The sequence below is a fragment of the Neoarius graeffei genome, chromosome 13 (genome assembly GCF_027579695.1).
Source record: "Neoarius graeffei isolate fNeoGra1 chromosome 13, fNeoGra1.pri, whole genome shotgun sequence".
NCBI lineage: Eukaryota > Metazoa > Chordata > Actinopteri > Siluriformes > Ariidae > Neoarius > Neoarius graeffei.
The window spans coordinates 29,052,296-29,068,229 of record NC_083581.1 but is presented as its reverse complement, the minus strand read 5'-3'; the positions used below and the strand labels follow the sequence as shown (position 1 = coordinate 29,068,229).

General features: G+C 42.3%; 1 protein-coding gene across 4 annotated transcripts in view; it reads right to left on the bottom strand.

The window, feature by feature from the left end:
• Positions 1–15,934, bottom strand: part of ptpn22 (protein tyrosine phosphatase non-receptor type 22) — a 61,610-nt gene that overhangs the window by 30,082 nt on the left and 15,594 nt on the right. For all 4 annotated transcript variants that reach the window (XM_060937466.1, XM_060937467.1, XM_060937469.1 and 1 more), the window contains exons 5-8: positions 15,336–15,374; positions 15,105–15,176; positions 14,603–14,662; positions 14,325–14,467 (exon numbers count right to left, since the gene is read on the bottom strand). In XM_060937466.1, coding sequence (XP_060793449.1) covers positions 14,325–14,467; positions 14,603–14,662; positions 15,105–15,176; positions 15,336–15,374 — 314 coding nt within the window. The remainder of the gene's footprint in view (positions 1–14,324; positions 14,468–14,602; positions 14,663–15,104; positions 15,177–15,335; positions 15,375–15,934) is intronic.

Here is a 15,934-nt window from a genome sequence, read left to right as displayed (position 1 = left end):
ACCCACGACAACCAAAATTACTAAGAGTTATACTTTTTATATTATTATGTCTGTAAACATGTGACTACCATCTTATTACAGCTCCAACATAGTTTTAAAAAAAGAAAGTGTTAATACTCACATTCACTCAGCAACCGCTCAGCTGTATTCGTCCGTGCTTGCACTGACTGGTTGTTAGCATAATTAGCATGCTTGGAGGAAAAGTGCCATTTGATGTTATATTCCTTTAAAACTGCAATGGTTTCTTTGCAAATAAGGCATACAGCCTTTGATTGGACTTCAGCAAAAAATATTTAGTTGTCCATTCTTTATTGAACACCCTGCACTCACTGTCCACTTTTCTTTTTTTAGGACCACTCACTGTAAAGTTTTATCCTGTGTTCTCGAGATCATCAGTGGCACGGGCGCCAGAATGACTTCCATGGCACGCGCTGCACCACTCTGCAAATGTAATCTCGCGTGAATACGACTGACTGGAAAGACGGATCTCTAGAACACCTGTCTACGTGATAACACTGATGCTTATAGTTTATAGATCTGCTCAATCGTGTTTATATGATTGTCTTCCGCGGGCCGGATTAAAAACGCCAACGGGCCGGATGTGGCCCGCGGGCTGTAGTTTGCCCACCTCTGATCTAGGTGTAACACAAAAACCTGGTTATAAATTTAATACATTTGAAGTTCTTCATACTCATATAATGTATGTAGCCTCGAAAAATAAGTCTGCCCAGTTAATTCCATTGCTTATTATTTACAGGCCCCTGGGGCCATATTCTGAGTTTCTTTCTGAATTTGCAGATTTTATCTCAGATCTGGTTATTTCCTTAGACAAAGCTTTAGTTGTCGGAGATTTTAATATTCACTTCGATAACCCAGAAGAGGGCGGCACGGTGGTGTAGTGGTTAGCGTTGTCGCCTCACAGCAAGAAGGTCCTGGGTTCGAGCCCCGGGGCCGGCGAGGGCCTTTCTGTGTGGAGTTTGCATGTTCTCCCCGTGTCCGTGTGGGTTTCCTCCGGGTGCTCCGGTTTCCCCCACAGTCCAAAGACATGCAGGTTAGGTTAACTGGTGACTCTAAATTGACCGTAGGTGTGAATGTGAGTGTGAATGGTTGTCTGTGTCTATGTGTCAGCCCTGTGATGACCTGGCGACTTGTCCAGGGTGTACCCCGCCTTTCGCCCGTAGTCAGCTGGGATAGGCTCCAGCTTGCCTGCGACCCTGTAGAACAGGGCTATTCAATTAGTTTTCCTTCTGGGCCACATTTTGAATCCAAGAGCTTGAGCTGGGCCACAAGTTCTCCGAGGTCACTAACAAGTGGCACAGCCGATTATCTATCTATTTATTATTATTATTATTATTATTATTATTATGTCAAAATAAATAATGTCTAGCCTGCCCTATATTCTATTATGTCTATTATATTTCAATCCAACATTGAAGAGGCCTAATCAAAATTCACTTGAACAACACTCTTTATTGTGCCCTTTATTTAAAACAAACAAAAAATTCAACATTTATCAACATTTCTCACTGTTCATTAGGCTACTGAACAGAACATTAGCCCACTGCTGCCTTCAGTGTGAGAAGTGGCATTTTTTGTTTTGCACAAGATCTGTGATGTTTGGTGCATAAGATGTCAACCCAATCCGAAGGCACTGGTGAAGTTTGTTGTCAGTTAGGGAGCACCGATAACTGTTCTTAATTGCGTTCACATGTGAAAAGCTCGATTCGCAAGTGTATGTTGATCCAAACATACTGAGCACGAAAATTGCCACTTTCTTGGTGTTGGGGAATTGGTGTGAGTTCAAATCACTCCAGAACTTTGCTGGCCCATCGTTGCGAAGCACCCCAGCCATGGTAGCAGATGACTGCATGTCAACAAGTTCAAGAATGAATTTACCCTCGTCGATGGAAGGGACCGCTTGCTTTGCTCTGGCAGATAAGTCTCCTTCTTTTGCAGCAGTGAATGGGTCTCTGGCAAAGGCCATAACCTCCGTGGGCAGAGCAAGTCCATCCAGTCGAGCAGCAAAATTTTCGTTCAGCTTTGCAATGAAATCCCTCATCACGTCTGTGATTTGTGTCGGGGATGCGATGTATTCGCGGAGCGTCGGGAAATGCAACATTCTGCCTGTAAGGTCAGTGGCGAAAAGATCCAATTTGACGGGGAATGCCCTCATCTGTTCCACAAGATCAATGACCATTTTATCTCTGCCTTGTAATGCCAAATTTAGGTCATTCAGATGCTTGAATATGTCGTTTAGAAAGCACACAGCAGACATGAATGCATCATCACGCATGCGATTCAAGTGGATATGTGCTTTCCTGTGCTTGTTGTTGCGCAGAAATACCGCTATCTCCTCTCGGAGATGACAGAAGCGATCCAGTGCTCGGCCTTTGGACAGCCATCGGACATCGTTGTGCAAAAGGAGATCGTAATGGTCTGCATTCATTTCTGCCAACAGCTGACGGAACAAGCGATGTTGGAGGCTTGACGTGGATCGAATAAAGTTAATTATAGCCATCACATCATCCATCACTTCTTTCAGCTCCCCGCTTAGCTTTGAACACAGCACTGCCTGGTGCACAATGCAGTGCACATATTTCAAGTCAGGTGAGATAGCAGACCAACGCGCTACCAACCCACTTTTTTTGCCTGTCATGGATGGAGCCCCATCAGTCACAAGCATGCACACACGTTTCATGTCCAGACCGTTGTCCCTGAAGAAAGATGAAATTTTGTCAAAAATCACCTCGCCCGTTGTGTGTTCTTCTAACGGCAGTAAGCCGAGCAGCTCCTCTCGAAAGATTGTGCCATCATAAAAGCGCACATATATGCACAATTGTGCTGTATCACTTTGATCTGTTGACTCGTCTACAGCTACAGACATCACGTCAGCTTTTTTCAGATCATTTAGCAGCGAGTCAAATGCTTGGGTAGCAAGTATTTCTACTCTACGACTGTTAGAGGTGTCTGACAAGGGGACGTTTTTGAGAGCTGACACCACATTTGTTTTTATTTTTTCGTCACTTATGACCTCCTCCACCATGGCCAACGCACATTCTTTCACTGTTTCGGAGACGGTGAATGGCATTTTCTTTTTAGCCAAAATCCAAGCTACCCTCAGAGATGCTGATGTAGCTCTTTCTTGAGAGGTGCAAGCTCTTACCATGGTTGTCGTGCTCCGAGAGTAAGACGCGATCAGGCTCTGTACTTTAGCAGCCCTCTCTGCAGATCCCTCCGGGAAGTTCACGCGGAATGTTGGGTGTTTTTCCAGGTGGTGTCTCCGAATATTGTAATCTTTTAGCACAGAAATGCATTCGTTGCATATCAAACACATTGGTTTGGCGTTGGCAGTCGGCAAAATAAACAAATATTTCTCAGTCCATGCTGGGTTGAATCGACGATTCTCGTCCTCAATTTTTCGCTTACATGTAGAGAGAGACATGTTTGTTTCTTTCTTTTTTTAAACAGTGCCTAGCTTAAAATACAGCACGTCTTTGTATGCAGCATGTTGCTAGGGACTCATATGTTGCTAGTGTCGCTAGTTCCGCTCTTCCACACATACCACTCTTCCGCTTTTCCGCGCACTTGATAGAGTATGCATAGGCTATTTGTTGTTTCCATTTGAACATACTGAGTTAACAGTAGCTGGGAAATAACAAACGTGCAAAATAATTATTACAATATTATCTATTTATTTTTATCAGGTAATGAAAATGCATGTACTAAGTTTTGGAGACTCGTGGTATTGGCCTATACGGAATTAGTGACGCATCACGTCAGCCGCGTCCGGGCCGCATCTGGGTCGCGTGTGGGCCGCATGTGGCCCGCGGGCCGCCATTTGAATAGGCCTGCTGTAGAAGGATAAAGCGGCTAGAGATGATGAGATGAGATGAGATGAAAGACTCAGGATTACCACTATTCTTGACACAAAAGGGATTAAAACTAAAGAAATGGTTAAAAATCTTGGTGTTTTCATTGACAGCGAGCTAAACTTTGACAGTCACATGAAAGCAATCACTAAAACGGCATTTTATCACCTAAAAAACATTTCCAAACTAAGAGGACTTATGTCAAAACATGATCTGGAAAAACTAATACATGCCTTCATCTCTAGTAGGGTTGATTACTGCAATGGCCTTTTCACAGGCCTGCCAAAAAAGACCATCAAACGACTTCAGCTGGTTCAAAATGCAGCGGCGAGGGTTCTCACACGAACAAAAAGAACAGAGCACATTACTCCAATTCTAAGGTCCCTTCACTGGCTTCCAGTAAGCTACAGAATTGACTTTAAAGTATTGCTGCTGGTATACAAATCTCTAAATGGTACAGGGCCCAATTACCTCTCTGATATGTTGCAGCGGCCTAACCCAATCAGATCTACCAGATCGCAACAGAAAAATTTACTATTAAAACCAGTTGTTAAAACAAAGTGTGGTGAAGCAGCTTTTAGCTACTATGCAGTACATCTATGGAACCAACTGCCAGAGGACATTAAAAATGCTCCTGCTGTTGGCAGCTTCAAATCTAGGTTAAAGACCAAGCTGTTTTCAGATGCTTTCTGTTAAATAATTAATATTTTTACATTTTTTTTATAATCTTTACTTTCTCTGTATGTTTTAAATTTACTTTAATTTTATTCTATTTTATTCCGCTGGTTTCTTTTTCTTTTTCTCCTTTTTTCTTTTTGGCATTTTATTATTTTAGTTTGACTATTGTTTAATTCTTATTATTTTCTTTTAATTCTTTTAATTCTTTTAATTAATTGTTTTAGAATAAAAAGAAAATTATTTTATGTAATTTTATTTCTCTATTGTTTACTGTTTTTGTTTTTGCTTCTGTAAAGCACATTGAACTGCCATTGTGTATGAAATGTGCTATATAAATAAACTTGCCTTGCCTATTATTTGTAAACACTGTATTAGTTTCCACTGTTATGCTGATGACATACAGTTGTATGTTTCTGCAAAACCTGATGAGAGACACCAGCTTTATAGAATTGAGGAATGTGTTAAGGACATTAGACACTGGATGCTTATTAATTTCCTTCTGCTTAACTCTGACAAGACTGAAGTACAGTGGGGCAAAAAAGTACTTAGTCAGCCACCAATTGTGCAAGTTCTCCCACTTAAAAAGATGAGAGAGGCCTGTAATTTTCATCATAGGTACACTTCAACTATGAGAGACAGAATAGGGGGGAAGAATCCAGGAAATCACATTGTAGGATTTTTAATGAATTAATTGGTAAATTCCTTGGTAAAATAAGTATTTGGTCACCTACAAACAAGCAAGATTTCTGGCTCTCACAGACCTGTAACTTCTTCTTTAAGAGGCTCCTCTGTCCTCCACTCGTTACTTGTATTAATGGCACCTGTTTGAACTCGTTATCAGTATAAAAGACACCTGTCCACAACCTCAAACAGTCACACTCCAAACTCCACTATGGCCAAGACCAAAGAGCTGTCAAAGGACACCAGAAACAAAATTGTAGACCTGCACCAGGCTGGGAAGACTGAATCTGCAATAGGTAAGCAGCTTGGTGTGAAGAAATCAACTGTGGGAGCAATTATTAGAAAATGGAAGACATACAAGACCACTGATAATCTCCCTCGATCTGGGGCTCCACGCAAGATCTCACCCCGTGGGGTCAAAATGATCACAAGAACGGTGAGCAAAAATCCCAGAACCACACGGGGGGACCTAGTGAATGACCTGCAGAGAGCTGGGACCAAAGTAACAAAGGCTACCATCAGTAACACACTACGTCGCCAGGGACTCAAATCCTGCAGTGCCAGACGTGTCCCCCTGCTTAAGCCAGTACATGTCCAGGGCCGTCTGAAGTTTGCTAGAGAGCATTTGGATTATCCAGAAGAAGATTGGGAGAATGTCATATGGTCAGATGAAACCAAAATAGAACTTTTTGGTAAAAACTCAACTTGTCGTGTTTGGAGGAGAAAGAATGCTGAGTTGCATCCAAAGAACACCATACCTACTGTGAAGCATGGGGGTGGAAACATCATGCTTTGGGGCTGTTTTTCTGCAAAGGGACCAGGACGACTGATCCGTGTAAAGGAAAAAATGAATGGGGCCATGTATCGTGAGATTTTGAGTGAAAACCTCCTTCCATCAGCAAGGGCATTGAAGATGAAACATGGCTGGGTCTTTCAGCATGACAATGATCCCAAACACACTGCCCGGGCAACGAAGGAGTTGCTTCGTAAGAAGCATTTCAAAGTCCTGGAGTGGCCTAGCCAGTCTCCAGATCTCAACCCCATAGAAAATCTTTGGAGGGAGTTGAAAGTCCGTGTTGCCCAGCGACAGCCCCAAAACATCACTGCTCTAGAGGAGATCTGCATGGAGGAATGGGCCAAAATACCAGCAACAGTGTGTGAAAACCTTGTGAAGACTTACAGAAAACGTTTGACCTCTGTCATTGCCAACAAAGGGTATATAACTAAGTATTGAGATGAACTTTTGTTATTGACCAAATACTTATTTTCCACCATAATTTGCAAATAAATTCTTTAAAAATCAGACAATGTGATTTTCTGGATTTTTTTTCTCATTTTGTCTCTCATAGTTGAGGTATACCTATGATGAAAATTACAGGCCTCTCTCATCTTTTTAAGTGGGAGAACTTGCACAATTGGTGACTGACTAAATACTTTTTTGCCCCACTGTACTTGTACTAGGACCACATACAGCTAGAAGTAAGTTTTCTGATTACACAGTGACTCTGGATGGCCTTTCTGTTTCTTCACGTGCAGCAGTAAAAGACCTCGGGGTGATTATTGACCCCAGTCTTTCATTCGAAACTCACATTGATAACATTACCCGGATAGCTTTCATTCATCTCAGAAATATTGCTAAGATAAGAAATTTAATGTCACTACATGATGCGGAAAAACTAGTTCATGCTTTCGTTACCTCCAGGTTGGATTATTGTAATGTCTTACTGTCTGGAAGTTCCAATAAGTGCATAAACAAGCTCCAATTAGTTCAAAATGCAGCAGCAAGAGTCCTTACTAGAACTAGAAAATATGACCACATCACGCCTGTCTTATCCACACTGCATTGGCTCCCAATCAAACTTTGTATTAATTATAAAATACTACTATTGACCTTTAAAGCACTAAATGGTCTCGCACCACAGTACCTGAGTGAACTTCTGGTCCTCTATGACCCGCCACGCCTACTTAGATCAAAAGGTGCAGGCTATTTGCTGGTACCTCGTATAGTGAAGGCTACATCAGGGGGCAGAGCCTTTTCTTACAAAGCTCCACAGTTATGGAACAGCCTTCCAAGTAATGTTCGGGAATCAGACACAGTCTCAGTGTTTAAGTCTAGGCTGAAAACATATCTGTTTAGTCAAGCCTTTTGTTAATGGTGTTTATGAGGTAAAGGTGTAGATATGGAGGGTCCTCAGACATAGAGTGTTTTGGTAAACTGGGATGTATGGATGCTGTCAGTTCCCACTCGCTTGCTCACTCGAGTTTGCTGACGGTGTAGTGGCTGGCTGCTTTATGTCCCGGGGCTCCCTCATGCCTGTGTTACCTTCTGGCTCTCCCCTTTTAGTTATGCTGTCATAGTTAGTTGCCGGAGTCCCTGCTTGTACTCAGTGCAATATGTATACTGTTCCTACTTATTCAGGTGACATTGGGCATACCTAACAACCTGTGTTTTCTTTCCCTCTCTCTCTCTCTCCCCCCCCAATCTGTCCCTCTGAGTTACATGGAGTCAACAGGAAATCTTTTGGTGGAGAGGGTGGAGACCTCGACTGGCTATCGTAGCCTGCAGGGAATCGGCCATCAGACATTCTGTCGCATGTCCCAGACCCGGTGAAATGTAACTGAATTGTCTTGGCCAGCCCTAAGGGTCCCATCTGCATCTCATCATTGCTGAGGAGTGTGCTCCCATCACCCAATCAAGCATCCAGCCAGAGCAGGTCATGATATTTTTTATACCATATAAACATGCTGTTGTTGTGTATTATGCCTGATGTCAAGACTCTCGTCTCTGCGAGCCTACCACACAGACTTAATACTTGTGTCATTTTTAGGGCATACCTAACAACCTGTGTTTTCTCTCCCCATCTCTCTCCCCCTCCCCCCCAATCTGTCCCTCTGAGTTACATGTTGGTCCTGGGATCGAGATGCTGACCTCTTCTGCTCCTCGGACCTGCCTGATCCATCCTGGTGCCCTGTGTCTGGTTGGAGTCTCATCGCATCACTCCTGTGGAGGATGGCCTCATGAGGACAGTTGAAAGTCACACTTGGAAGATGCTCTGGACTCTTACAGTAATGCTTTTATGGCTGAGGACTACAGTTGACTTGATAACTTTAGGACTGCAGTTGTCGTGAACAGTTTTGCACTCAAGTTTCCATCAATGAAGAGTTACAACAACAACGAAACTGTCTTCATGTTAAAACTGTTATTGTTATAGTCATGCTGTCTGTTGTTGCCCAAATGAGGATGGGTTCCATTTTGAGTCTGGTTCCTCCCGAGGTTTCTTCCTCATGTCGTCTGAGGGAGTTTTTCCTTGCCACCGTTGCTGCAGGCTTGCTCATTGGGGATAGATTAGGGATAAAATTAGCTCATGTTTTAAGTCGTTCAAATTCTGTAAAGCTGCTTTGTGACAATGTTTATTGTTAAAAGCGCTATACAAATAAACTTGACTTGATTTGAGTCACAGATGTCTGTTGCGGGGACGAGATTTGTAACATAGCATCGGCGTTGGTGTGTTTCTTTCCCTCTTTGTGCACCACTGTCCACTGATATGGATCCAACTCCAATGCTTAACAGCCTCTGCGGCCCATCGGGTCCTGTGTCACATCAGCCTTCCGCAAACTAAGAAGTGGGCGATGGTCAGTGATAATTGTGAATGGATTACAGCTCAAGTAATGTCTGAAATGCCTCACAGACCAAACAGTGGCCCACAGTTCCTTGTCATAGGTGGACCACTTTCTCTCTGTGTGTGTCAAAACATGGCTAGCATATGCTACAACTCTTTCCAGTCCATTTTGGATCTGTGAAAGCACTGTCCCCATGGCATAGTTCGATGCATCTGTACTCAGGATAAATGGCTGATCAAAATTGGGGAAAGCCATTATAGGAGGGGATGTGAGTGCATCTTTGAGAATCTGAAATGCAGTGGCACATTCGACTGTCCATTCAAACGGGACATGTTTTTGTGTAAGTCTGTGCAGGGGCTGAGTAATGAAAGCATGCTTGTAAACAAAACGTCTGTAATAAGAACAAAGTCCTAGAAAAGCATGCACTGCAGTGACAATGTGGGACAGGCCAGTCATGTATACGTTGACTGTTTGTTGGATCCAGTATTAGACCATCACGTGACACTATGTGTCCCATGTATTTGACTGCAGACTTACAAAACTCACATTTCTTTGGATTCAATTTCAGACCCACTTGCCTGAACCGAGTGAGAATGTCTGTAAGGTTCCTAAGATGATCAAAGTTCTTTCCCATACAAATAACATCGTCCAAATAAATGACAAATGTTGTCCAATGAAGTCCTCTTAGTACAAGTTCCATAAGTCTCTGAAAGGTTGGGGGTGAGTTCTTTAGACCCATTGGCATTACCTTGAATTGATAAAGTCCATCGCCTGTGGTGAATGCTGTTTTTGGTCTGTCCGCAGCATCCATCTCAATTTGCCAATATCCAGATTACATGTCCATAGTAGAAAAAAAATGAGAACCAGACAGTGCATCCAAACTGTCATCAACTCTCGGTAGAGGATGTGCATCGGTGATGGTAACTGAATTTAACTTCCTAAAATCAATGCAAAACCTGTAAGAGCCATCCTTCTTTTTGACCATAACCATTGGGCTATCCCAGGGACTAGTACTGTCTTCAATCACATCCTGAGCTTTCAGCTCCTCCACCTACCGTCGAATTTCAGCTTTCACAGCAGGAGAAGTGCGATAGGCTCTTTGTGAAATTGGAATGTCACTATTAGTGTTAATTTTGTGTGTGACTAAATTGGTCCTGCCAAAATCATGTGAGTGTTGACTGAACACATCAGCAAACGAGTTCAGAATGTCTTTTAGTTGTGTTTGTTGTGCTGGTGTCAGTTCAGGGTTTGTAACATCAGGGAGAGCAAGTGGCTTGGATTTAGTGGGTGTCAGGTTACTGACACTGTCTGTAGAGGCTTCCATAATAGTGAATTCGTGTTTAGCGCAGTCTGATGTGGCATAAAAATGACCTATCCGTGTGCCTCCATACAAAACAACATCCTCTTTAGAGGGATTGGCCACTTTAACATAGATGGAGTCTTGTTCAGCTTGTGTTATAGTCCAGGCAAAACCTATTGCAGAGTCATCAGTGTAATGTGGCTCAAATACACTTGCATAACCATGTGGGACAAGTCCTTTAAGAGGTGCATTGACATTAGCCCTGATAACCACCTCAGAAAATGCAGGAGCTGTGATTATGGCCGACACTGTCACATCTGTGAGGCTAGGGACATACTGTTGTGGGCTCACTAATGGCACCACATTCCCTTCTATGGTAAGAGTCATGTCTCTCATATCAACGACAATGCCGTTAGCGACCAAAAAGTCCCAGCCAAAAATAATTGGCTTTGTACAATTTCTGACCATGGGCTGGTGAGCAATGCTCAAATTGACAGAGATGGAACCTATAGAGTCCAGCGGGTCACCTGTGACACCTGTGAAAGGTATAAACTGTTTAACAATTGGCTTTTTTTACAACAAAACTGTGGCCTTTCTAAAGTCTTCACTAACAACAGAGATGTCGGCCCCCGTGTCAACAAAAGCATGTACAACAGTGTCTTCAGTTACAACAAAAACATATCTTTGTGCCACATTGATTTCTGAATAAATTTCTCTAGTGTAGTCTGTAGATGGGGTTATATTATCTATATGGGCCCTGGTAGAGTCTGTAGCTGACAATTGGCCCTCATTGTCAACTACATTTAGTTTACCTTGTTTGACTGTGCAGGAGATGGAGAGTAGAAACGTACATGTCCTGGCGAGTGATGGTAGTTAGGGTCCTCAATGCGCTCAGGAGAACGACCACGGTGAGTGTAGTCCCTGGGTGATGGGCTGTAGCCACGAGCATAGCGCTCATGTGATCCAGAGCAAGGGCGAACATCCTGTCTGTCCTGCCGATCCCTCTGATGTTGCAAAGTCCTGTAGGAACTATGACGAGCTGTAGTGTGTTCGTAGGATGAATCTCTGTTCCTCTCCGGAGTGCGGTAATGTCTGTTTTCTCGTCCCCTGTCGGGAGTAGGGCTCCGCTGAGTATATTGCTGGTCTGGAGAGCGTCACCATATACCCTGCTCCTCTCGACGTTGTTGGCATATTTCCAACTGTAACTGTTCAACTTTATCTGAAAGTCTCTCAATCATCTTTTGCATCATTCTGAACTCATCCGAGGTGGCAGAGTTAACCCCAAGAGAGACTTGGGGCGCAGGCAGCTGAACAGGTGTCATGGGTGACACAGGCAGTGAAGCCGACGCAGAGGGGAAACCCTGCTGGGTGTGTGGGTTAGAAATAATGTGACCAGACATCCCGGTTTGACGGGGACAGTCCCGATTTTGAGTTGCGTGTCCCCAGTCCCAACAAAGGTCCATCGGGACGCTGAAATGTCCCAGTTTACACCAAACACTAACAAACCATCCCAGTTACAGCGATCATATATAGCCAACGAGATGTCAATAAAGCTTCTAGCAATTCAGCATCAATGTGCGTGTGTAAGCAGTAAACCTTACAATGTATCTATTTGTACAATGTTGCAATATAGAGGCCGCGTTATAACATTTTTTTTCGCTAGCGGCTGTCAACTACTACGCGACAATGCCGAACGGATGAGCGCTGGGCGGAGATGTTTGCGCTCAAGAGTAGGGAGACTCCTTACAGCAATGTCAGCCAGCTTTGCCAGGTACCTACCTGGCACCAATGCTCCAGTTGAGCGAATATTTTCACTCATGAGCAACACTTGGACTGACAAGAGGAATCGCATGACCGTGCCTACTCTCAAAGCCTTGCTCATTACCCGGGCCAATTTCGACGATACTTACTCGCAGTTTCACAGCAGGCTCTCAGGCAATAAAGTGCTACTGGAGCAAATTCACTCATCTTGTAAATATATGCAATAAAATGACATCTTCTTTAGGGTGGGTGGGTTGGGTGGCTGTGTTTCTGAAACATTTTTTGTTGTCTTTCATCTGTTTCATCTGTCTTTAATCTGTATCGCAGATTGTCTTGACTTGTTTGATGCTGTTGTCAACTCAGGGTTCACGTTTTCAAAATAGTTAATAGCCAACACTGGTTAAGATTAAACAGAGACATTTTGGGTAAAGGTTCGGACGTGACATCGATTAGGCTCATGTGCTCATTCCTGTTACAATGCATAGCCTATTTAAAAAAAAAAAGTTCATTGCATAAAATGTTGATGCTAATATGCAAGCAATGCATTTTCTTGGCGTTTTCACAAAGGTGAAATAAATCAGTTGAAATTTAGGCTATTGGCCTATTCCCTATCATCACATCTGTTGTCTGATTTTCTTACTTTAACTGAATTGTGATAGAAGTACATGTACTGTAGATAACAGGAAAATACTTGATTATTCTCTGAAATGTTGATAAAAGTGAGCTTCTACAAAATGATAAAAGCACCTGTCTGAGCCATGGTTTGAGCCTGTGCATATTTACATCAAAACGCGTGTGCGTGCACGAGTATCACGGTCACGTGCAAAGTGTCCCGGTTTTAGACTCAGGAAATCTGGTCAACCTAGTTAGAAACCATCTTACAGTACTAGCATGATGAGCTGTCTCAATCTGCAGGGCAAATTGAAGAGCAGATTCCAGTGTCTTTACGCCTTGCTCGTGACAGCGCAACTGCAAATACGGCTCAATCCCGGTAATGAAGCGTCGGAACTTTTCTCCCTCCTTGGCATTCTGTTCATATGTAGGAAAAGCTTCCTCTACAAGGCGGCAAACACAGGGAGGGCTTCACCCGGGAGGCGAGTGCGAGTGTTCACATAACTTTGAAATGCCGACAAAAAAAAACAGTCTGCCCAAAAACAGACTTGAGTTTGTCTTTCACTATTTTGTAGTCCAATTTCGTTTCATCCGCCAAGCTATCCCAATAACTGAAAGCAGCACCACCCAAGCAAGTGGGTAGGAGCTTAGCCAAACTGTCCTCCTCGAGGTTGGGATTTGCTTCCACGGTCACTTCAAAATACCTACACCATTTTGAAAAGTCCTCTTTTCCATCTCCCATAAAAACGTGAGGTAAATTTCCTCTTGAGTATAGTGGCAACACCCGGTTTGTGCCAGAATGAAAAGGTAATTCATTCCATAATTACTATCCATATTTACCGCAGTAAGCAGAAGTCCACTCCGGAGATAGCTAATCCACTAGGCGTCAGGTAGCCAAACTCGCTAATGCTAGCTAAACAAAGCTTCTGCTAACTTAAAAAAAAAAACAACAACCACAAAAAGATAGTTCTCCGGTGTATCTCCAAAAGAAAACTTCCACAACCACTGCCACCAGTGTAACACTAGATAAAGCTGGTCTAGTAGGTAAACTTAAACGGGCTTGTGGGCAAGAAAAGAAAGAACGGAGAATCAGGAATACTTCATTACTCCACTTTATTGAACTCAATCTCCTGAACGCCCCCTTTTATAGAGCCATCTCCCCTCTACATATCCTTCCGCCCTTAACTATAGTTCCCTCACATCACTTCACACAAATCATTCTTAATCAATCTGATCTAACACTTAACATTAATAACCAACCTCCTCTCACATTAACATGAACAGAGTTGAGTGAAGAGAAGACGATGAGGCTTGTGCATGCACCCAATGTAGTTACTCTTAAAATAAATTGTCAGTGATACTCACATAGGTTTTCATGCTAACCAGAAACTAGGACTGAGAATTATGCAAGAAACATCTTTCTTTCAGTTCACTCGAACAGCTTTATAAGACAAAGATCACACAGCAGATGCCATGTCAACATGTCTGGCTTTATATTAAAGAACCTACACCTCAACAACACAAGGCAAACATATTGCACTATTCTGTTGATTGTTGTATAAGTATCAAAGCAATGCATCCCGAGTTAGACTTAAGCTTCTTCTGCACCCACTGCAAACTCTAGGTCTACTGACAGATCTGTGTGTTTAATTGGCCAACAACCTGCATGCATTTCCTGTGTAACTACAACGCACAACCATAAAAGGGCAAACTCAGGGTCTGCTTCTTGAAAGGGTAACCTCAAAGAGGATGTGTTTTTTATTTTTAATTCTACTTTTCGCTGACACTCAGTGACAGTTTACCTGCAGTGGATACAGATGGGCGCATCGTCCTGCTCCTGGAACATACGCATATCCTGCAGCATCTCCAGAATGGGGGGGATGGAGTCTGGTACACCGTGATCAGGCCAGTTCATATAATGCAGCTGCTTCAGTGTGCGAGACGACTGGGGGGGAAATATTGTTGCAAATGTTTATGCTCATTATGCTCTCTCGAGCACTGAATGCAAAAAACTGAAGGAAAAAAAAAACCCTGTGTCTGAGCATGTTTTTTGATATGATGCATCTTTATGATGACTCACATTATTAAAAGTCACCTTCAGGATCCTTATCAAATAGTCTCCCTTGTTCTCTTCCGATTCCTGCACAAGATTGAACAGAAAATTTTAGCAATTCTTAAAGTTTTGACCTCCGAACACTATACTCTGCATGGTACATTTAAGCCTGCAGCTGCACTTCCTAGTAGACAAAATGTAGAAGTTCCCTGTTCTTTATCTTTTAGCAGAACTTCAGATTCATTATCTATTCACTGCAAGTGCAAAGTACTAAACATGACAGGACTCCTTTATGACTGCTGAACGATAGACACAAAGCGGTTCCTCTGTGCTGTTATTATGACTTTTAGTTTTAGTTTAATTTTAGGAACTGGCTTCAAAATCATTACAACCAGAGTTTCATCTCTGGGTTTTTGAGGAACTTCAAAGTAGACAGCTGTATCGACAACATAAGAGCTGTGAGTTTTACTGCTTTTCATAACGTTAGGACAGGAAATGTGGTGTGACTGAGACAGGAAGTTACACTTACACAGTATATCGTAAAAGGTCCACTTTCAAACACATTCACCATAGTTTCAGGCCAGTAGCGCTCACACTTTTTCTAAAAAACAGTACTCATATTCAGACTTAATAGATGTTTACCATTTGTGTACAACCATAGATATTTACAAGTGTGTTACATTAAAGAAAAAAAAGATTAATTTAGTATTTAATAAATAATGTAGGTAAATTTTAAAAGAGTATGTTACAGCAAGCTTACCCTTCCCATTTCAAATTCCCTGCAAGCCATCACAATGACCTGAGGAGAAAAGAGAGAGAGAATTAGTTCTCAGGTTTTAAATGGCACCGATGATGTAAAATTGTCACTTATAAAGGAAGTAATGGACTGTGTCCTCAAACCATTTACTTATATATGTAATAAATCCTTTCAAACAGGTATTTTTCCTGATATGATGAAAATGGCTAAGGTGGTCCCAATCTATAAAAATGGTGATAAACATATTGTATCAAATTACAGACCTGTGTCTTTGCTACCTCAGTTTTCAAAAATACTCAAAAAATTGTTTGTAAATAGACTGGATGATTTTATGAAGAAATATGAGCTACTGAGTGACCATCAGTATGGGTTTAGGAGCAACCGAGCAACATCCTTAGCAGTGATGGAATTTGTAGAAAATATAGTTACAGCTATAGATAAGAAACAATACGCTGTAGGTGTTTTTGTTGATTTACGTAAATCGTTTGACGCAATTAATCATTCCTTACTTTTGCAGAAATTGGAACATTATGGCATATGAGGTGTTACACTAAATTGGATAGGAAGTTATTTAAATAATAGGTTTCAGTATGTAAAAATTA